Source organism: Balearica regulorum, chromosome 3, assembly GCF_011004875.1.
Source record: "Balearica regulorum gibbericeps isolate bBalReg1 chromosome 3, bBalReg1.pri, whole genome shotgun sequence".
NCBI lineage: Eukaryota > Metazoa > Chordata > Aves > Gruiformes > Gruidae > Balearica > Balearica regulorum.
In genome coordinates, this window is record NC_046186.1 from 88,110,143 (window position 1) to 88,134,484 (window position 24,342).

At 40.1% G+C, this 24,342-nt stretch overlaps 1 protein-coding gene across 3 annotated transcripts in view; it reads right to left on the reverse strand.

Annotated features, from left to right (window-relative positions):
- Window positions 1–23,347, reverse strand: part of SMYD3 (SET and MYND domain containing 3) — a 432,592-nt gene extending 409,245 nt beyond the window's left edge. Inside the window, exon 1 of one of the 3 annotated variants that reach the window (XM_075748835.1) lies at window positions 23,116–23,347. In XM_075748835.1, the coding sequence (XP_075604950.1) occupies window positions 23,116–23,279 (164 nt within the window). In that variant the 5' untranslated portion in view covers window positions 23,280–23,347. The remainder of the gene's footprint in view (window positions 1–23,115) is intronic. The other 2 variants (XM_075748837.1, XM_075748836.1) reach the window with 2 other exon arrangements.
- Window positions 23,348–24,342: the final 995 nt, after the last annotated feature.

Here is a 24,342-nt window from a genome sequence, read left to right on the forward strand (position 1 = left end):
GGACCTAAAATTATGGAGGATTTATGAAAGCCCCTACACTGACATGAATTTCAACTGAGACCAATTGAGAGTAAGATTAGAACAGGAAAACAAGAAAGAACTTGCACATTTGGACATCTTCAAATTGCTTTAAGTATCGTGGATAGACCGTTCTTAAAAACCACCTGCAACAGACATCTGCCACACATGGAAAACAAGCAAAACAAAAAAAAAATCAACTTGGATTTTTATTTTAAATCTGCCTCTCAGAGAGTATTTATGTGGGCTTATTAATTGCACATATAAAATACACTGCTATCAAGCCCATGTCATACAAAATATTTAATATATGTGCAAAACTTACTACTTTAATCAAAATAAAAAATAAAATACATGTCGTAAAAATAAGCTCAGACCATACGGCAGAAAAAACTACCCAGTGTCTACATATGACCATCATTACAATCTTTAAAAGAATATAGAAATATTTTAGACTGCTTATGAATCTTGGAATTATATTCATTTACTTGGAAGAGCTTATAAAATTATGGTAGCAGTTGTTGGATGCCTAGAAAGACTGTCAAAATTTCTCATTTATATTCACTACTGTATTTTAAATATTCTAAAGAGTGATTACAAGTTTAAACCTACCTTTTAAGGAAAAAAATCCTGCTTCAGTGGAAGAACTCTAGATATTTCACATCAATTAGAAAGTCAATCACAAAGATAGTTTTCTTAATGAAAGAAATTAAAGGAATACTCTATCTGAATAAATTTAATGCCCAAGAGTAAATACATTACCCAGGATTAATGCACTTAACTTGAAAAAGAATTATCTTTTTTTTTCCTACTACTGTAAGTACATCCTTGAAAACGTCTCCATTTGTAATAACAGATGGCTTTTCATCAGAAACCACAGTCTCAAGTCTGTTTTTTAACGCAGAACTATATTTGAAATAACAGTTGCATAGCAAAAGAAATTCTAATCTTTGAATAGCAAAGTTTGCTCTTGCAAGCTAAACCCATCCTTTCTAAACCAAAAAATACTCATGGGACTTCAAGTCTCATCAGCCAGCACTCAATGGTATCATGGCCACAGGTAGCCATAATGGTGATTAGCACCACGTGCTAATACCATACAGCTTGGCAGCTGAGTGATGAAAACCCCACAATTTAACAATTAGAAGTGAACCTCCTAACGGCACCAAAAAATTAACTGCAATTTTATAAAAAATGTTATTCTTCACATAGTACACAATTCCAGTCAGTCTACGCTATTTGAAATTTGAGCTTTATTGTAGCAAAACTACTTCACCCTTTGTCTTTTGTCCCTCCTGGAACCAAACCAATACTGTTTTCAAGTTCAAGATGCATACCTTAGGCAGTAATGTAATATTAATAGGCCTTATGTTTATTTCTACCAGTTATTCTTATCTTCAGTTTCCAAAACATCCTGAATTTTGAGTAAACTTGAAAATGCACACTTATAATTCTATGCATTTAGAAGTTATTACTTATGCTCAGACACAGACTTCTAACATAAATACCAAACCCAAAGTTATACGCTAACAAAGTTTGAAACCTAATCTTTATCTTTTATTGTGTTGGAAACCACAGCCCAGCTATTTGTCACTATTCTGCATGCTGCAGAAGCATCTGAGAGCCCCATTAAGTGCTGTACAGCAGGCATCCAGTGAACAGTGTAGCCCCATCGCTGAACCCTTACCAAAACAATGCAGTGCTGGTTTCTCGTGAGGAAGCCCACTTATTTGTAACAGGAACACAAGAAAGAGCGAGCTCACTTCTCACACAGTTTGGGGGGGTGGGGTGGGTCAAAATTATCTCCCCTAGGGGAACAGTGCCCATAGTTCAGACCAGTAAAATCACTGCAATGTGATGGACTGTGAATATAGATGACTTGCAGCTATAAACATGTCTGGGAGGGCTCCCCATAATCTTTGAATAGATTTGCATATATTCTCATTGATTTGGATTGTTCTATGGGAGAGGACAACCATAGCATCATCTTGGATAATAATTCTACTAGGTTTAAAATAAGACACATATGAACTACCACAAAAATTCGTACAAAAACACCACCATAAAAATTTATAACTGACTCCTGGGAAAAAAGGATCCATGCAACATCAGATACAGTTAAGAAAGTCGTAAAATAAACACAAATTAACAAACAGACCCAGGACAATTTGCATATCATGAAGCCCAGATCCAACATCTAACTGAAGTAAACTACAAGGTTTATACCCTAATTAAGAAGAAACGAAGCAGGGTTTGCTCTGTTTCTTGTTTCGTATTAGCTACACATACAGTTTCTGGGTAAAAGGGGAAAGCTTTAGGCTTTTAATGACGCTATACGTGATGGGAACAGGCAGTAGACCGAGCAGAACAAAGCCATCAATCTCACCCTGCCTTTGGGCCACCAGCTGCTGCTGGGCTGCAAAGCCACAGACATGATGCATATCCTGGTTCTTTAGCTCTAGTTAGTTATAGCCCAATCAACAAAATAGGTCTCCTTAGACCATCCTGCAACCATTTCCTTTGAGTCATGGCTGCATTCATTTACTGCAATGCATTTTTTCCCAGTGTTATTCTTGAAGGCCAGCTGAAACTCCTTGTTATTTCGGGATACTGCAGCTGGGCTGCTGAGGGGAACGGGTTGGTATGCACAGTCTACCTTCGCTTCATCAACTGCCCTGGTTCCCAAACATTTCTGGATGCAATTAAAGGCAACTGGAAATTGGTGCAGTGAGCCAAGACAGATGCAACGTTCATGCTGTTCTTCTGAAAGACAAGGAGCAGAATTAGCCTTCCCCTGTCAGTCACCCAATCCTGAAACGACACAGCACAGTGGAACAGCATATGGCTGAAGTGTATGCTGCAGTCCTGCAACTTCCAATTAAGATATTAATGGGGTGGGGAGGGGAGGTTTGTGCATCTTTAGGGCACACCATTAAAGGACACAGGAAACAGAAGGACGTGTAGTACAGCAGAAGGTCAGTAATGTATTCTGCCTTTTTGGTTTTGGAGTGTTTTGGTTTTTTTTAAACAGAACATGATCTGGGGTGCCACTAGGCAGCATGTTAGAGGACAGTCTGACAGCTCCACATGGGATAGCATCCTGTTGCCTACTAAAATGGGTCCATTCCCTTGACAATCAGAAAACAAGCTCACCTCCCCTCTGCAGAGGCAAAGACAGCAGTACCCATCTCACGGTGCCCTTAGTTTTCAGTTCTTGAGCTCACCCTTCTGCGGACCGCTGCCCCCCAAGAAAACATTACCTTAAGAAGCCAGGCATATTCCCTTTTGAAAACATAATTCATTTTGTTCACAAACGAGATTGCTTTTGCACTGTTTTAGCCTAGTTTCTCCTACAGTTACAGAATGCAACTAATAACAGCTGAGCAATACTCACCCCCTTATAACTTATTAGTTAGCAACACATGTCCCTCACAAGAATTGCTACTGGGTTTTTTGTCACTTGTTTTTTCAGCAGAATAGGATTTATTTCTTGTTACCACAGAACAGCTGAAGAATACATGATGTCAAGTCAACTCTTGTCTCAGGACGCAAACTAGTCCGAGAAAAATGTCACTGGAAGATTAAAAATAGTCCTGAATTACAAAACTAAAACTAAATAAAAGCTCTGTCCTTCTCTATGGCATATTAACAATTTTTTTTTTCATCTGGTATGTATGACAACCATGAATAAAGCATATTTTTAAACTAGAAATGACACTGAATTGACTGGCAGAAGTTAAGACAGAACTCTTGTAATGTTCAACTCCCTTAAAATCCATACACATATAAAAGATATCTGTTAGCAGAAAGAAAAACAGCTGGTAAAGTCTTTTTTTATCAAATAAATCTTTCCTCCTGCAAATGTGTGTCACATGATCAGATAACTGTTCCACTATACTCTGTATGCTTTAAATTAATTCTGAGCCACCAAAACCATTTCATAGAAAATTCTATAATCACAGAGACGAATGATGTAAAACATAGTCAGTTATTCATAGCAACTGCAGCTGATATATTTTTTTTTTTGTGCACAGTGTGTTACAACGGAATGTGGAAGACTGCAATACTGCCTAATATTTTCTTAATAAAATCCATAATTTAGATTTTTTTTTCAGATCAGGAGTACACTTGTTAGTCCATATAACAACAGCATATGTAAATTTTATATTCTATATCATATATTCAAAATGGAGAGCTTTTTTTAAAAGCTGAATCTGCACAGCTTTTTCTGAGCCTGACTCAACCTTCATGTTTTCAGTTCTTCATAGTCATTTTGTTTCTCATTAGCAAGTTCATTTCTTGGCTGGCAGAGTAATCATCAAATGCATCAAGCATCAATAGCCAGACCAAGCAAATAATTATTTCTTAGACATGTACAGAGCTTTAGACACTAGCTATAATCTACAGAAGTAGCTTTAAACACTTCAGCACTATAAATAAGAGACTGGTTCCCAATTTAAGACCTCTAAAATTGAGCATCTTCCAGCTACACAGTGGCCCATATTGATCATTCAAATTCTGCTAGACAGTTCCCAATAAAACACATCTATCATTTGAAGGTAACTTCGCATTTCAATGTTGAATATGCTTTCTAGTCTGCCAGAAAGATAACCATGAGCACTGAGGGTATGTTTATGTCTGGGGGAAAACCTGCAGATTAAAGCCAGTGAGTGTCTGAACACAAGGAACAAACCCCAGCTTACACAATCAGAGTGATTGGACTCCTTCCTCATCCTTCTGTTTTGAAATTTCTGTTCCTTCCCCAGCTGGGCTGGGTTTTCTAAGTAACCCTCCAGAGCTACCCTCCAGAAAAACGTCAGCCAGCCAGTGTCATAGGATGGGATCAATCAGGAGGAAGAAACAAAAAGATTTAAGTACAACTGCATCAACCGTAACAAAAACAACTTATCAAAATCTTCACTTGCTTTTAGAAAAAAAAAAAAAAAGGGCGGGGGAGGGGGCACATCTGAAAATATAAATAAACTCTTCCATTACTTAAAAACTCTCAGCATTTGGCTATTTAATATAAAAAACATTCAGAGAAACAGTTTAATGTTTCTTTTGGTACCAAGACCTTCCTTGTACATACATTGTACATAAATCAGGCTTTGAAATAAAAACTTGATTTTCTAAACACTGAAATCCATATCCAGAGTCCAAGTTTTAACCAGAACTAACTTTAACAAATTAACTGCTTAATAATCCTATGGTTCTGAAAAATGCTGTAGGCTTACTGTTTCAGGTCTTCTGCAAATAAGAAGAAGAATTTACAAAGGAAAAGCAAGAAGTTAAAGGGGTTAAATAAAAATGCAGTATCAAAATATATGGAGATCTAAAGGATTTATTTTGCTTGTGCCGGGCACATGAAATGCACATTTCACCAGTGGTGTAACAGATGTTCTGAGTTCTCATGTACTCTTGAAGTATAATTTTCTAATTCACTGCAGCATCTTATGGAAACGAAATAGCAAGAGTAAGCATTCATTTCCTGAAACTTGAGTTCAAATCCTGATTAGATCACAAATGAAGTGAAACAGTTCATCCTACGAGATGATACATCTGTGCCTTATGTCCAATGTCTATTCACTTCAACAGGAGTGGACACACCTACACACCTCCTAAGGACAGACCTTGCATTCACAGGGAAAAGAGAGCTACAAACTTAACACTCACTGAAAAAATCTGTTTGCAACTGCAAAGACATCTTCAAAATAGAGTATGACTTCAAATTTCAGATTAGCTAAGGCATGTGGAAGGCATCAATGCAAATTAATAGTGTAGAGCACCAGCTCCTATTCTCTTGGAAAGAGATACATAACTGTACCCTGGCTGCCTAAAAAAAACAATACCAAAGCATCATCAAGCTGTAGCTAATTTAATTTTGGTGGTTTTCAATTGCTTTTCTTGTTGCTGGCCATTTTGCAAGTGGGTAGACAGGCTTCATCTATTATTTTGCCTTTTTAAAAAAACAAAACCAAACCAAACCAAACCAAAAAAAAACCCCACACCCTTATCTATCTATATACACATAGAGCAAAATTCAACACCCGCCAAGAAGGATAGCATTGTCTAAGTCCTAGGTTCTATAGCCTAAGTAACAGATCTGTCACCAGCACAACTGAGGAAAAAATACTAAGCATATCCAATATATAGTAACAACATTCTGACACTTGTGGAATGCTTTTCTTTTCCCAAACACAGACCATTTGCAGTCTGCAATTCTGATGTGATTAAAAACACTCAAATAGTTCAAAACCACAAATATGATACCATATGTAAATATTCAGTTTTCCCCACACAAAGGGAAAAGGGTGCCTTCCATATCACCAATTCCTACAGACTCACACACACTTCTAAACCATAAGTTAAGCACAATTAAACCTGGTGGCTTCAGCAGAAAAAATGAGAACTACGTAAGAGAATGGTTTTGATCAATTTGTCGTTCATATCCTTGAGAGTTAGTTTCTAACTTGTTACTCACGTTTACATGTTGCTACATCCTACCTAAATAGTGTTTCTGTGTCTGGCATTGACCTTTTCCATGAGTATCTTTTTGGTGAAACTGAGTATGCAATTAAAAAACCTGAGCACACTACTAAGCCTTTTTAGAACCATTAACTTTTTTTAGTGTTGAGTATTTAAAGCGAGTTTAGGGAAAAAGACAAATGCAACTAAAAGTTGTTGCTTAGGGGAAAAAAAGCAAACAGAATAGTGTTTTTGTCTGACATCATAGAAAAGTAATCATTTTTTTCCTGGATAATGCTTGTGGTAGGCTAATTCTAGAAATAAACCAAAGTTATTATAAGTGGGGCTTTTTCCAGACATATTGACTTAAAAAAAAAAAAAGAAAAGAAATCACACTAACTAGGGATTTTCTTACTTATTTGAGCAATAATGTCTTTTATTAAGGCCCTTTTTTTTTTTCCCAATATTTCAACTTCATTATTAATTTAATCTAAAGTTGGTTGGGAAATAACTTGTCAAAAATAAGAACTAAATTGTTTAGAGACTGTTAAAACATAATTTTCTATTTATTTCAGCTACAAAAAGTTCAAGAGAATATATTGTTCTTCCAATTAAAATTAACCCAGCTTTTTTATTGCTTAAGAAGCATCATATGCATAAAACCAAAACACATATGAACCAAAAAAAAAAAAAAAGCACTTTTGGAAATTACTTATTCTAGGAGACATAAGAGTTAAAAAAAAAAAAATAAAGCTTTTTTCTCTCTTTATTAGAAATTCTGATAGATAATTTGAGGAGTGAGTCCACAGAGATTTTGTTGTTCCTGATGGTGAGCTCACATCCCCAGCATCAGTAAACAAGACATACACACGTCAAGGAGAGACTTTACTTCGTAAGCACAAGCCTGGGAAAAATAGGCATCATTTATTTCCACCAGTTGGAATGAATACTAAGGACTCCTTGGAAGATAAAGCCAAAACGTCTGCTCTACTAAAAGCTACTAAGTTTGTGGCAAACTTGGAAGCATTTCAAAGCTGAGAAAAGTTTCTAACCTTGTCTGCTTGCAGAATGGGGCAGGATGGCAGGGAAGGAAGAGATTTCTGTTGCAGAGACCTGGGGGAAAGCACAGCCTGGGATGACATTACTAAGCCTACAACCACTGATTAAACATTGTCTTAAGGCAAAAATTCTACACAATGAGCTTATGCATGCATTACGGTGTGTAGCTAAGTCATTATCTGCAATAAACTGATAACCATTCATTAACTTCTGAGCATAAGAGACAACTGGCAAGCTACTTCATGCCTCGAAGAATTTACAGCAAAAGGGAGAGAGGTAAACACACAGTGCAGGTGACTTTGTATCTGGAAAATAAAATGAATATTTAAAAATGCCATTACCTTCCGGCTGTAAAATGGATCGACATTGAGATGTCCCAACAAATGCAGTTTTTAAAACTGATACTGAATCCTTATGTGCTATCGAACAGATAAGTAAGCAGAATCTTTCAATTAATAACAAACAGCTATTAGTAAAGTACTTTTTAGTAGGAATGAATTTTCTAATTAAAGCCTATATGAACATATGAGAATGAGTACTAAATACATGTTTCACAAGCAGCCCTAACTACAAGGGTCATAAAATAGTATGTGTACAGACAGTTACAGCTTATAAGACTCCATGGGGGGAGGGTAAAAATAAGATATGAAAATTAAAAATTAATAAGTCTACAGTACAGTTATTCTGAAAAGACGTATTCCCAAAGTCACAACTCCCAAGGCAATCTCTAAGGACAAGAAATTTGGCTCCATAATTATTTCTGAAGCACTTGGGAGTTCTGCAGATTATTTCATCTGCCTCAAAGCAGATTAATAACAGAAGGAAGGCTGCAGAAGTGACCAGAGCCTTACACCAGCTCCCCCCAACAGAAAGCCAAACATCACTGTATTCTGTGCACACGAAACACTGACATTGCTGAGAGCTACCTAGTCAAAGGCAGAAAGTGTCCTTTAATAATTCAATTCCTCCTGAGACTCAGGAACAAGAGAAGAGGCTAAAACCAACTCTGAAACAGGATCTTCAAAATTGCAGGTAACATCCATGTTCATCGGTACGGATGATACCTATGTGCTCTTCCACCACCAGGCAGCATAACCACCCAGATGACACCATGCAAACAGCCCCAGGCTCTCCAGCTGCATCTCTAGTGTTGGTGCTTCCAGCCCACAGCTCTCCTGGACAAATACAAAGACACAAGTTTCTACAGCCCAGCCCAAAATCCAGTTCCCTCCACACCAGTTTGCATACAAGTTCTTAGAGATCTCTTCCATTAAGAAATCCTGCTCATTTAAAACACTTTTATCGTCTCCTTAAGGTGCTTCTCAACTTCAGGAAATTCAAATCTTGCACAGAAATTATGAATGTCTTGCCAGACCTGTATTTTCCACCTCCATTATTTTAAATATTCCCAAGAGTCACACAGAGGGGCCACAGCCTTATAGCTTTCCAGGGAAAACTGTAGGTCTCACCTTTCAAAACCTCTCTGAATTTTTACACATACATGCAAAAATCAGAAAGCATGTTTCATAAACCTTCAGACCACGTACACATTGTTACTTCAGCTTCCATCTGCTAAATTCTCTCTTGAGAGAGATTCGTATCACAATATCATCCATGGAAGACTAGTACTTTAAAAAACTGACATTTTCTTCCTTTACAATCAGTTTTTCCCAGAAATATTTAATATCCCTTCTGCTTAGAAGAGCTCTCTAGGTTCTGTCTCCTGAGCACATCTCAGGTAAACAATTTTTCACACTGACATTTTCTTTAGTCTGTTGTAATTCAAATTCTACTGTTCTATTATTCTATGGTATCAGTTAAGCTGCTGTTTTTCAACACATACAGTTTTTTCTTGGCCCAAGGACAAGCAAGTTTCACAGCTTTTGAAGCTGAAAGGAACCATCATATGATCTAGCACCACAATATTCTGATCTGGCAAACTGCACGGACCATAAAGTTTTGCAAGGCAAAGCTTTCAACTCTGGCAGAATTAGGACATATTTTAGCAATTTTTAAAAGATGTGTTAATTCTAAATATATGTATAAACCTGTTGGTGTTGGCCTTTTTCCTTGTGGTACTATTAAATTTATAGCAGATATGCCTTCAGCTGCCTATAATCACTTTTTAAGATGTTCAAGTGGGCTAAGGTCAAATATTGCCCTTAAGGTGATATGCAAGCATATAATTAAAATATTTTCTATTTTACATGCTATCAACAACTTCTAAGTATATGAGTGAACACAGCAAACTTCAAATTTCTCTCAAATAGGTAAGCAATGAAAGACCTTATTCAATTTCACAGATGAAGCCAGTGACAAAACAAGGGCTCTAATACTCCAATTACGTATCTGAACTACAAGGTCATCCTTCATCTGTTGTGTTCCTCATACATGCATTAAAATACACACTGAGAATATCTTCAGTTTTATACATGAGCAAGACAAATTAAAAGTGAGGTGAGCGCTGCCATTCTTTGCTTTGATTGACCCCCTATCCCAAGTTGTTTCAAAGATTGTCTACAAAGGCTTTGTCTGCTGGCGGAAAGGGAGGAAAATGACAACTAACCCTTACAAGTGAGAAATCTTAGAATAGCCTCTTCAGGTAAAAACATAAGTGACATGTATTATTGCAAAAGGAATTTCTATAAAGGCAGTGAACAGGAACAGAGGGTAAATCTTTCCTGAAACACTGAATAAAACAAACGCCATAAAAATAAAACTACTTAAGTCTTGATAAATTGAGTAACTACCTTATCAATAAGAAGTTAGTTGAATACATATCTCAGCAAAAACACACACACCACTTCCCATACATTTATTTATTTTTAATCCTAAATCCTGTTAGGGCCATTAACTCGGCACAAGTGATTCCAGCCTGTGTTATATTTTATATATATGCAGCAGAATTCTATAGTCAGCACACTGTTCAGTAGTGTAGATGAGTCTAGTAAAACCACCTCACCTCAAATTTCTGCAGTCTTTAGTTCCAACCCCCCTCCTCTGTAGGGGGATTTAAACTGTAGAGATTCAGGAGTAAAAGAGAGTGGTTTGGGTTGGAAGGGACCTTAAATAAAGATCATCTAGTTCCAACCCCCCTGCCATGGGCAGGGACACCCTCCACTAGACCACGTTGCCCAAAGCCCCATCCAGCCTGGCCTTGAACACTTCCAGGGAGGGGGCAGCCACAGCTTCTCTGGGCAGCCTGTTCCAGTGCCTCACCACCCTCACAGTGAAGCATTTCCTCCTGATATCTAATCTAAACCTACCCTCCTTCAGCTTAAACCCATTACCCCTTGTCTGGTCACTACACTGCCTGATAAACAGTCCCTCACCATCTTTCCTGTAGGCCCCTTCAGGTACTGGAAGGCTGCAATAAGGTCTGCCCAGAGCCTTCTCTTCTCCAGGCTGAACAATCCCAACTCTCTCAGCCTGTCCTCATAGGGGAGGTGCTCCAGCCCTCTGATCAGCTTTGTGGCCCTGCTTTGGACTCACTTCAACAGGTCCATGTCCTTCTTATGTTGGGGACACCAGAGCTGAAGGCAGTACTCCAGATGGGGTCTCATGAGAGCAGAGTAAAGGTTTTGACTTATCAGAACACACAATAAGGCACTAACCACATAAATAGTGTAATTTAATCAAAATGACTACAGAAGCAGCAAAGGCCATTAAGGCAGCAAAACTCACATATGAGAAATATACAGACTTACTGCATATCTAATAAAATACGGGATATCTATTAGAAATGGCAAGATTAACTTGCTTCAGTAACTGTGTTGCTAAGAGCCTTTATAACTCTCTTGCTATTACTATGCCTGACCTGTCACCCTTTGTAGGTCATCAGCACAATTCGTCTACTGTCTCAGCCACAGAAAGGGACATTCTTAGAGTAAGGGACACTATTCTGTGCTTATTTTGGGAATAAAACGAAAACTATGATCTTTACAAGAAAATAACATCATTCTGTAATAGATTTTATTAAAGATAAGATACATTTCATTGCTATATCTGTTTTACACCTGATGCAATATATATCTTGCATGGATTACTGCACAGCCTCTCTCTTTTTCCTGGGGCAAAAACTTCAGATAAATCTATCATCACATGTTAGGTTTTGTATAGTATTTCAAGAAATTGTTTCCACAGCTATTCCATCTGTTGTACAGCAATATCAACTAATAAGATGGTTTTAATATGACAAATGGATAACATTTATAAATAGCTGAGTAGCCAGTCTCATTTGCTAAAAAAACGTAGACACTTAGGAACCTAAAACTCTGAAGTGGTTTTCTGTGCCACTTCAATTTTTCTTTTTAATCTTTCAGTCCGGTTTTGCTTCTTCAGAAATCTGGACTAAGATAATTTCAGCAGCTAAAGGAATTGGAGCCAATGCACCACAGAAATCAAAGCGAGCTACACAAAGTACAGACCCACATCAATACTCCCCCAATGCTCAGATTATCTGGATCCAGAATTTGATCAAAAAAACCTCTTTTTTTTTTTCAGAGGAAATTAAACTGCAGTGCACTAGCCTGGCACAAACCTCTCTCATCCCATACTACATTCAATAAAGATTCCTAGCACAATGATTTGCAAAGTGGTATTTGAATTTACTCCTCATGTGCAGACAAGTTGCATAGAAATGGACGAGGTAACATTTGTGAGATATACTTTTATACACAGCAAGTGTTCCTCGGTACACCACTTATCTCAGAAGGAGCTGCAAGCTCTATTTCTCTGACGGAAAATAGCAGCCAGGCCACAGCAAGAAGAGGTGTTATAATTTGTCTAGTAGTAGTACTTTAAAAAAAAAAAAACCAAACCAAAAACAAGACAGCACTCCAGTTTGAACCTTTATGTTAAAGCAAGCTACTTTCAAGCTTTTCTTGACAAATAAATAAAAACAAGTTTCTGGCCTTTGAGAAGCATGAAATATACTGAGCAGAAATTTTACATGGAAAACATACATAGTTGATTTCATGCTCAACATTTCCTGAGACAAATCTTTCCTCTTTGAGCGCAATGCTTCACCAAACATGTTGTTTCAATTTCTCTTCCCCTATTCTACTATATTCTTCCCACTACCAAGAATGCCACCACAGAAATCATCTTTTCAGGTAACTAGCATACACTCCTAGCAGCTGAATGAGCTGTTTTGAATTAAACTGTATGAATAAGTCATATTAATTTCGATTGTAGGAAAGGGCTTATAGTTGATAAGTGTTTTTACTCCTCCTTTCTCAGTTATGATCTTTTGTTCCTTTTCTGCATTTCTATATCACAACCACTCCTAATCACACTCTCTTAAGTCCTTCTCAATACACTTGCTGGCTTTTTTCCTTGAATGCTGAAACCTGATGACACAGGCAGCACACAAACCCTACATGAATGCCCAGACAAGCCCTCCCCAGTGAAGCTAAAAGTTGTATTTTCTGCTTATTGACTGCAGGATCCGAAAATATTCAGTCTTTAATTTCATTTAAGCTTGAGCAATCAAGCTAATAGCAGAACAATCCCTGAGCTGAAGGCAGCTAGTAGCTAAGATGATAAACAGGAAAGCTAAATATTGCATGAACAGGGGATTACAGCTTGAGTTAGCATAGGAATTACTCACTGGTGTTCAACCAATTGTGCCACTTGGCGCCAACCTTACAGTCATTGCAATGCCCTTGGGAATGATTCAAAATTTCACCTTGGCCTCTAAATAAAATCTCCCATTCAGGCGCAGAGGTGCGTTATGAGAATTACAATTGCAGGAATTAAGCACAGATCCTGGAATAAGTAAAATCAGTGACAAAAATAAAGTCAGAAAAGTCAAGACACTCCTACATAACGAAAACATCAGCCAAAAAGAAAATACTTTCTTTGAGGTAAAAAACAACTGAAAATGTCTGCAGTGTTTCTTCTACTAAATTGAAGCTAATAGTAGGAAGATGGGGAAGTAACATATGGCAGAAACACGACTGGGTGAAGGAATGAAGCTGGGGCCTGATTGCCCAGGACTGATCTGGGCTATAAGATGGAAAAAAATCCTCCTCCACACTAACAGGCCAGTCGGTCCTGCACTCCTGAAAGCCCTGCTTCTCCTGAAGACACCTATAAGAGCTTGGAAATTCCCCTAACTGCCCTTTTTAAGGTTTCATTTTTAGCTACAGCAGACCAAAGGCTAGCTACTACCACAAGGCACAGCCCTGACTGTCCAATCTTGACCCAGCCCTTCAGCTCCTCTCTCCTCCTACAATAACTTGATTCAAGGGCACTAAAAGATTTTGATATTTTGGTAAAGTATGTTTTCTGCCAGTTTATCTCTCTGCACCAGTATATCATAGGTCAGAAAAGCAGCAAAGCTGCCAAATGAGAAGCAGGAGCATGCAGGGAGAAGAGGAAGGACTCAGGGGAGCCGTAAGAATAACCTGCCCTTTCAGCAGCTTCTACCCAGCACATCAGGGAGGCTGTCACATGGATCCATATCTCACTTGAAAACATGAATAGGTGGGGTGGAGAGACATGCCAAAAATTTTATAAGTCTCACCTATATAATTTTGAATAATTCAAAACAGCTGTTGCGACTGGTTCTGAAGAAAACTGTAGATGCTTCAAGGGAAAAGAGCATCATCCCATACATCATACAGCCAAAAGCACATAGTGGCTTCTGAGTACAGCCACAATGAAAGCAACCACTAGCAATTAATTAATTCCAATGCCTATGGACAAGATATCATCAATAGTTCTTAAAGAATTTAAATAATAAATTCCCTAATGCAGTGTAAAACTTTCAGCAACTTGCACAAAATTTAAAGCTTGCTAGAGAGATATCTGAAATGAATTGTGTCATTACATATTACATTAGCTAGAAGTTGACCATATTTTAATCACTTATGTTTTCCCTTGTAGCGCTAATTTTAATTTTGTACTTGCACAATTACAATTCACCCTAAGAAAATGAATACTAAAGATAAACCAATTCACAAACTTATTTTCATGGCTTTATCATTTACCACAAGCAAAAAATACTCATGCAGAACATATTAATGTTTTAAAACATTAATACTACGGACTACACTATGCAGAAAAGAAATATAATATCGGGGTGGATTGCAGATATATAGAAAAGCCTAAATTCAGAAGAATTTACAAGATGACTACAACTTAAACTGTCAGTCACAGCTTGACAAGACAACAATTTTGATATAATACCTTTCAAATTACAGAGCAGCATAACCATGGAAATTGTAAACACAAAAATCACAACACAGTAAGACCTTTAGGGACTTTTAAAGCATGGCCAAACTCAAATTTTCATTTTCCATAAATGACACTGCAATCAACGCTTGACCTGGAAGAATTTATTTTTAACAATGCCTCTTTTCTATTTCTTCTATTATTAACACGGGCAAAGCCAGGTTGGCAGCAGAAGGCATTAACAGCAGCCTCAAGACCAGAAAGCAGGGGAAAAAGGAAAGGAGGAGATGGGCAAGGACCCACACCTTGCCTAAAGCAAGCCCAGAGCATCCAAAACAGTAAGGAGGCATGGAGCAAGGACCAAAATACCGCACAATGGAAAGGAGAAGGCTTACAGCAAACAGAACCTGGATTACATTCCCAAAACAAATCTCCAAGAGAAAGAAACAGTTGGTCAAGGAAAACACCTACCAAGGGATATTCCTAGCAGGAACAGAGGATACTCCTGACCACCCTAAAGGATGCTGTGAGGGAGGCAAAACAAATCAACACGCAAACCAGGACAACTTAGTATGAATGCCAGAGCTTCCTCCTTCCCCACCTTCAACCTGACTCTGAGTAGAAGGAAAGGAAGATGGAGTCTGTAAGTGTAATTTCTGCTACAGGCTTTATTCCTCTAGACAAATTTCAGGGCCTTCTAGAGAAGAGATACTGCAGAAAAGCAGAGTCAATAGTCTATTCTCTTCACTCTCTCTTGCACAAGGTTTTCCTGGCAGCATAGGACAGCAGCCTAGAAGCTACTTCTCCTATAACTCCAGCTGGAATGAGGACAGAAAAAAAGCATTTCTAGCCTGCTCTTCGTAAGGTTGCTTCAACCTTCACTACTGCTGTAAAATGCCATGGGGGAGGGAGAGTATCTTCTTAGAAAATGCTACTTTTTTTAGGCTATTAGTCATTCCACTACAGATAGAAACATTTCTGTCCTTGGTGGTGTGTGATATCTCAGGTCTTGGGAAACATTCTCACACATCTACATGGAACCTGAAATTCTGATGCATTGTATAGCTCATGTCTCACATCCTTTGTCCTTACTTGCACAAAACCAGATATATCAAGAGACAAGAGCGTTGCAATTGCACTTCTAACTCATTAGTCAGAAATGCTAGATCAAGTTATAGCATATAATTCCCAGGATTATCCTACCTTGGAATTACAAAAACATACCTGCCCCTAATAGTCACACTATTTCAACACTTATTACCACTAATCAGATATAATTTGTTTATATTCCTGTACTTCATCCAAGGTTATGCATCTTAAAACCTACTGGAAATCCGTCTGGAACTTTGACTGTCACTGAAGGGACATGAAACACACCATAACACCATACTTCTAACATATTAAAAACGTTATTGCCAAACTCATGGCACCAAGTCATGCTGACCAACTTTAATTCATTTACGTGGTAAGTATAAGAATTATTTTTTTATATATAAATTCAAGGAATTTTAAAAAACCTTATTATTCCAGTCTATTAACAATCATGGAAATATAATAGTCTACAAAAGAAAAAAAAAAGCTTTTATATAAGCAAATTATAAAATGGGGGCATTGTTTTGTATCTAAAAAATATAACTATAATACTTAACAATCTTCATTTGATGAGAATTCATTGAAAGTTAACAATCAAATAATGTATCATCAAACAGTAGTTTTCCACATTTCAGCTTTCCTGTAGAACAAAGTACAAGCATACCAGGAACACCTAGAGCAACAAAACAGTATGTTTTCAAGAAGCTAGCATAGTTTCAAAGCTATCTCTATATTAACCAGCAATAGAAGTATTTTTAAGAGATAAATGAGGAGACAGTGTAGATTTGATAGCCTCATATAAGCTAAACTTCTACCTGTGTAAGAAAGAGCACTTCTTAGCTCACACCTCCTAATCACCCAGCACAGCTGGAAGCAGCAGAACTTGGGTGCTGTGCTAACGGAGATGCTCTCTTTGGCACTTAAGGAAACATCTTAGGTTTGTTGGTGAATCTATTGTGTTTGCGTGGCAAGGTTTTGGTAGCGGGGGGGGCTATAGGGGTGGCTTCTACGAGAAGCTGCTAGAAGCTTTCCCCATGTCCAACAGAGCCAATGCCAGCCGGCTCCAAGACAGACCCGCCACTGGCCAAGGCCAAGCTCACCAGGAACGGTGGTAGCGCCTCTGGGATAACATCATTAAGAAGGGGGGAAAAAAATGCTGTGGAAAACAGCAGCAGAGAGAGGAATGAGATGCGAGAGGAACAGCCCTGAAGACACCCAGGTCAGTGCAGAAGGAAGGGCGGGAGGTGCTCCAGGCACTGGAGCAGAGATTCCCCTGCAGCCCCTGCAGAAGACCATGGTGAGGCAGGCTGTCCCCCTGTAGCCCACGGAGGTCCATGGTGGAGCAGATATCTACCTGTAGGCCATGGAGGACCCCACACCAGAGCAGGTAGGCGCACCCAAAGGATGCTGTGACCCTGTGGGAAGCCCACGCTGGAGCAAGCTCCTGGCAGGACCTGTGGAAAGAGGAGCCCACAATGGAGCAGTTCTGCCTCCCAGTCGCCAGTGAAAGAGGGATGCTTGGAGGGTTAAGGGCCAGCTGTCCTCAGGCAGAGCTGCACTAGTCCAAGCCAGGGTCACAGTGGTGGGAAGGATCATGCAATCACAACCACCCCCCTCATCACTCTCTCTGCTTCTATCTGCTTAAAATATTCCATACTGTGGTTATAGCATAATGGTATATATGGTATATAAAGGTGCCATTACCTTAGGCACTCCATACTTTAACAATGGTACGCCAACTGCTATTATGATGATGATAGTAATATAATAATACTAATAATTAATAATAACAACAACAACATAAGCCAGCAGCTAATGTAAGAGTGTGTCCATGCTGAAGACCTAGTACTGAGTGCACAGTCCTGAATGTAAAGCTGTATCCATTTGGCTATTTTTAAGCCAGCTGAAGTAGAGGAAGGTGCATACACTTACTGGCCTCTTTTAGCACTTTGTAATTGCCCAACTATTTACCAAATCCTCGCTTATATTTCCCATACTGCAGTAGTGTTTGCTGCCATGGCTAGTTCACCAACAGTCCTAACTTAAATGTTTTTCCTCTCTCTAGATACATTTACAAAAGCTGCAGTCATACAAACACACATTGATACTTCCCCTTATTCCTTTACGAGAGTCTCAATCTCTGATCTTATCCAAACAAGAAACACTTATGTCTTTAAATTCATAGTCTATATATAATGTTGTACATCATTACCTATTCTCAAATATTCATTTTTCTTAAGCATCTCTTTCCTTTAAAGGCATAAGTAGTATAGCATTTGGAAATAGGCTAGTGTTACTTCTTTTTCCTACTTTGAGACACAGATTCTAGGAAGTTTGTTTGCTTGTTTCCCAGTTGTCAACCAGGACTTAAGTTTTCTTGCAGAGGATTCTTATAAGTACAACTCATCACAAAATGTTCCGTGAAAAGCAAACAAACACCAAAGGTGTAATTGACTTTTACCCTCATTCTGACTCCCATTCTATAACAGACTGGGTATATTTTCAATTCAAAATCTGAAAGTCAGACCGAACAGTGCCATCACTATCACGTACCTTGCAGGAAACTCAATCAGCTGGGATTAATGGCCAATAGAACAATCGGATAGAACATCGAATACACAGAGGAAGAGAACTGCCAAGCACTAAGATGCCACTTCTGCATTCACTTATCGGACAAAGAACATCTTTAAAAGCCATGTAAAGATTTAACAAGCTGAGCAAACTGAGCAACACCACCAGACAAAACAGACAGCTTGATAAATCAGTGTGTGCAAGCAAACTTTGCAATGTTAAATTGTCCTACATTAAAAGTCAGTACTGCTTTAGGATTATTTTGCTAACTCAAGAATTCACTGGCTATTTCCAGATTTTACAGAACTTCTAACCTGATCAGCTACATGAAAGCAAATTAAAACCATAAACCATGAAACAAAAAGGAATATTTAAAAAAGCACCAATTAATAGCAGAAAAAGAGGTCAAACAAGTATTTTCCTTTAAACTTAAAATTTTGCAAAGGAAGTTGAGAATATCAGTATTTTCTGATCTATTCTGATATCATCTATACTCTCATGTAACATTAACAGCAGAACTCTAAACATATAAGCAACTCAAGTACTCCAGTGTTTGCAGTACTTTGATTTTTTTTTAAGGAAATAAAAAATTTCAATCATCATACCCATTTGACTATACTAACTGCAAGCCTAGCTTCTGACCCTGGCAAGACAATAGAGACTATAATCAAGAGTAATATCATTAATAACCTGGATGAATAAAATCTACAAGAAAAGAACAAGTATAGCTCCTGTGAAAGGATGGCCTCCTTTTCTAACTTGCCTGAGTCCTGTGAGGATGTCAACACACATATGAATAAAGGGCACCCACTGAACATAACATAATTGTGGAAAGGCTAAATTAAGCTAAATTGCCAGGGACTGGAAGAAAGGTCATTTTATAAATTGATAGCCAGGTAAAGGATAGAGAAGAACAAAAAATAAGGTGTAATAGTCTGTTTCAAGAACAGAGAAAGGTGATGGAAGCCTTGGGGGATCACTGGCAATTAGCTTTATTCACTATCTAACAATGTCCAGCAGAATGGAAAATACAGTGAAATCCTCTAAGTTTGTAATTGAAACAGCTTTCTTTACCCCTCTCAATCCCACTACATAAACCTGTACTAAGCTGTACTGCCACTGACCCCACCTTAAAGAGCTATTAAAGCATGGAAGAAGCCAAACAGAACATCTTTAGTTAATAAAAGAAGAATCTTTTATGTTGCTTTCCCCACTAAGTTGTTGGAAGAAGATGCTGGCCACTCAAATCTTGCCAAACTTCTAAAGGCGCAAACAGCATGTTTTCAGCCAGGCACTGACCCTGATACTGCAGATACTCTTTCACAAAGAAGGTACCACCATGAAACATGTCATGTATTCTCTCAAGATGCTGCTTCCACAGAAATACACACTGTCGACAAACACTTTCTTCTTTATCAAAATTTATATTTCCAAGCAAACAGCTACACTATCATATTAAATTAGCTATGGCACAATATTTTAGCCCAATCTTCTATAAAAAACAACATGAAGCTATTCATTAGAAAATACAGGCTTATCTCTGAAGTAAGAAATGACAAAAGGGTAGACAGTTAGAAAATCTGCCATCTGATCTATATACAATGTAGACCTAATAACACTGACCAAAAATTTTAACTTTGTGTTGTAGTTTAACCCTGCAGGCAGCTAAAACAGCCATACAGCCATTCACTCACCCCACACACACACTGGGATGGGGGAAGAGAATCAGAAAAAATAAAAAATTTTTAAAAAAAGGTAAAACTCATGCGTTAAGATAACTACAGTTTAATAGGACCAAAAAGGAAGATAATAATAATGATGATGATAAAAGAATATACAAAACAAGTGATACACAGCACAATTGCTCACCCTCCACTGACCAATGTCCAGCTTGTTTGGAGCCACAGTCACACCCCTGGCCAGCTTCCCCCAAGGTATATACTGACCATGACATTATATGGTATGGAATAACCCTTTGGCCAGTTTGGGTCAGCTGTCCTGGCTGCGTTCCCTCCTAGCTTCTTGTGTGCCACCAGCCTCCCTCCTCACTCCTGGGGCAGTATGAGAAGCTGAAAAGTCCTTGACTTGGTGTAAACATTGCCTACCAACAACCAAAACATCAGTGTGTTACCAACATTATTCTCATCCTAAATCCAAAACACAGCACTATACCAGCTACTAGGAAGAAAATTAACTCTATCCTAGCTGAAAACAAGATACTTCACTATACAAATAGTACCAACAGCCCAATATGGTAAGGAAGGGATGTTAGTCTTTCTACTGGTAGATGTACTAACTCTGTGTGTGTGTATATATAGATATATAACACTTCAGTATTTTAAATTCACATAATATTCACTTTAATTAAGATAAGACTAAGCAGAACTACTACACTAGCTGAGCTTTCCTCTCTGAATCAGTGCAGCACACTCTGCCCCCAACAGCCATCCTCACCCTGCTTGGGCATCTCAGACCCTCGCTATAAGGACTCAGCCAAGGTCACAGAGTAAGTCAGCACTATAGCAAGTCTGTGACCCCAGATCCTGCGAGACCGTGCTGCCTCTCAGCAGGCAGTCCAGAAAGAAGATACTCTGCACATCATTACCCATCTTCCTGCTCACCCAGCACTTCTCACCCAGCAAAAAGTTGCATCCAACAACATTTACTACTACAAGTTGGGAGATGAAAGTAAGTACAGAATTATGCTTCACAGTATAAAGCCTCAAACATTAATTTTGTATGTAGTAAGATTACTAAAATGCTAAAGCAATGTCAACCACAAGACTTTTTTTTTTTTAAATTTGTGTTCCTGTGCTGCCACCTAAAGACCAAAGTGAACAACAGGAACAGCAGCAGACAACGCAACTGTTATCTGTAGTCCTGGATCACACTATGTATTAAATAAAAATCAGATTCATGACACAGTTCAATTCCACATCCCACTTCCGCAGTACTTCACCATTTTTCTATTTTCCATACATTAAAAAAACCCCAAACAACCTATGTATGGATTACTTACTTATTACACTTACTAATTTAACAAAGTCCATTGAATAAGAAGTCACTGCCTTTAATTAGATTAATAAGAAGAGAGTCAGCTTGCACAGTCTTGATCTATAAACTCTGTCTAGCCACAATACATTTTGCACTGGAAGCTAGATTGGTGGAACATTATTTTTAACTTCCTTATTTAGCTTTTTTAATTTAACTGATATCACCATTTAGAAAAAAGAAAGTTTCACAAATGCATAACCTGTCATGATATCTCAGTTGGTAACACTTCAGATTCATTTTTATTCCACCGGTTGCTGCACACGGACTGTCTTCTGAAGTTTGCAGCCTCTCACAACTTGAAGTTGAAAACGTACAGGCAGTCACCACCCTGAAGGACTCTGATATCACAAGTCAGAATTCACAAACATATTAGCTAAAAATTATTTTTTTGTTTTGGTTCATATATATACATATGTGTATGTGTGTGTGCTGAGGCTAGACACAAGCGTGACCCGGAACACATTGTTAAACTTTTATCTGGGAAAATGAGGATCACATTACAATTTCTTTAAACAGAAGCTGAGCTGCCCTGTAAGGACATGTAACAAAACACTGGGAACGTTTCAATAAACAAAACATCAAATACTTCCGTAAAGAAAAAAATGCAAAGGCTATTAGCATTGAGTGGTCTCTCAAGCCTCGATAATTACACATGGGTTTGGATTACCTACCAGTATGTTTCAGGTATTAACATACAGATCTCCTACAAACAACAATCTATCTTGCTGGAAAAGGGTAGAAAACAGTTACAAGGTTTTCTTAAACACAGAAAGCTACAGCCGGTTTGTCAGTTTTCACTTGTACGGATTTGGAGGAAGGCGGCAGGCATTTATACAACGTGTGTCTCAAAACCACAGGCTCCTTACACAGGATAAACTTGTGCAGGTGATGGGAAACTCAGCCACCTCACACCATCTATTCCATGAAGGCCGGTGCCTAACGGCTGTCGTCACCTCTGTGAATACAAGGGCAGAGCGGCACGCTCAGTCACACAGATGGTTCCCTTGCACAGTTACAGCGGATGAGAACTTTGTCCTCACAACAGGTAGCTTCAAGCTGGACGAAGCCAGTTACAGCATGCCCCCTGCGATGGGGGCTCCTCACCACGGCCCGCTACCCCCCCCCCCACCGCCGCCGGCCAGGTCAGCCCTTCGCGCGGAGAAGCGACAAGCCACCCAGCCGCCTTGTGCCGCCGCTGCTGCCCCGGCGGGCCGAGGAAAGCCTCCGAGGGGAGGCTGGCGCCTCCAGTCGCCACCACCCCGGCGCGAACACGCCGCCGAGCAGCGGCACAGCAGCGAGCCACCGCAGGCACTGCCGACTCCTGCCGGCCGCCCGCAGCGGGCAGCCAGCCCAGGAAACCTCAGTCCAAACCTCACGCGCCCGGGAAGAGTTGCCCTGTCAGAAAAACTTTTTAAAAAACCCTCCCTAAATAGAGCGGCAGGAAGCGGCAAGTCGCGCACCTCTGCCCTGGCGGCAGCTACTCGCGCCCACAGTACACGGCCGCCGAGAACCCGGCAAGGCCCTCCCCCCGAGGAGAGAGAGACCCCCCCGCCCCGCCGCGACCCCAAGCTGTCGTCCGCGGCGCTGCCCCGCCTCAGCGGAAGGGGCGGCGCTGGCCGGGCGGGGCCGGCAGGAGAGACGGTTGCGGCGCCCCCCCCCCCGCCCGCCCGCCAGTACCTGCGCAGGCAGTGCTCGCACACGCTGCCTAGCTGCTCCTTGCTGACGACGTAGGCGAAGGGCTCGGCGCGGTAGAGCAGCTCGCCGGGCCGCACCCGCCGGCAGGAGCGGAGGCCGCTGCCCTTGCCCGGGCTGGGAAATCGCTCCAGCGCCGCCGGCTCCATCCTGCCGCACGCGCCGCCACAGAGACAGAGCGCCAGGCCGCCCCGCCCGCCGCCACGTGACGCGGCGCTGCCGCCGCCATTTTAAACCATGGCCGGAGCCGCCCCCACGATGGGCGAGAGCGGGACTGGCCCGTGCTTGAGGGCGCGGCGGGCGGGAGTGGGGCTGGCCCGTGCTTGAGGGCTCGGCGGGCGTTTGTAGTCGCGTCTCCCCTGGCCGAGACCCGCTCTCTCGCCTGCACTGAGAGGCCCCGGAGGCGGGGGGTCGCCCTTTTCCTGAAGGCGGGGTAATAGAGCATTTCCAGTAGCACATCACCCTGCCATGCTAGACAGAATAAAGTGGTTATGAGCATTTCTGTTAATTGCAGCACGTGCAGCCAGTTACAAATAGGGAGTATGCTGGGGACTGCGTTCAGTTACTTTGTAACTTTGTGGGTTGGTTGGTTTTTTTTTAAGGGAATGGGGCAGTGAGAAAATACCCAATCATAAATCTCTTTGTGGGTGAGGTAAATCCTGCAGCTGCCTGTCCTCGGGTGAAACCTGAAGTGATGTGAAGTTTAAACTGCCACAGCAGCAGCATCCAGCACCGTTCCTGCTTCATTTCCTTACCTACGCAGCCTCACGCTGACACGGACATGGAAAATACGTATGAAAATAAAAGTGGCAGGAGGACACACGGAGGTTGCATACCTACAGCTTCATCGTATATAAATCCATTCATTGCAGAGGATGATAGACCTTTCAGTTTGTTATCTTGGTCACAGTATTAATTTGGTTCACAGAGGAAGAGCCACTATCATGATTCTGTCAAAAAACATCTCCAAAGAGGACATTTTACTTAGGAGCTAGCATCGGGACATACTTAGGGCTTTCACAATGATCTGAACACAAAGAAGCATTGCTGGGCGAGGACCTGCTCGGCCCCCAGCTCCAGCAGTGTGTCTCTCTGGGAGAGCACCCTCTGCACCAGCTGCATTTTGTTACTCAAAGCCATCAGTTAGAGGCACCAAATAAGTGACAGGGGTAAAGCAAAACACTTGCATGATTAACTAAAAGCACCGCTCTG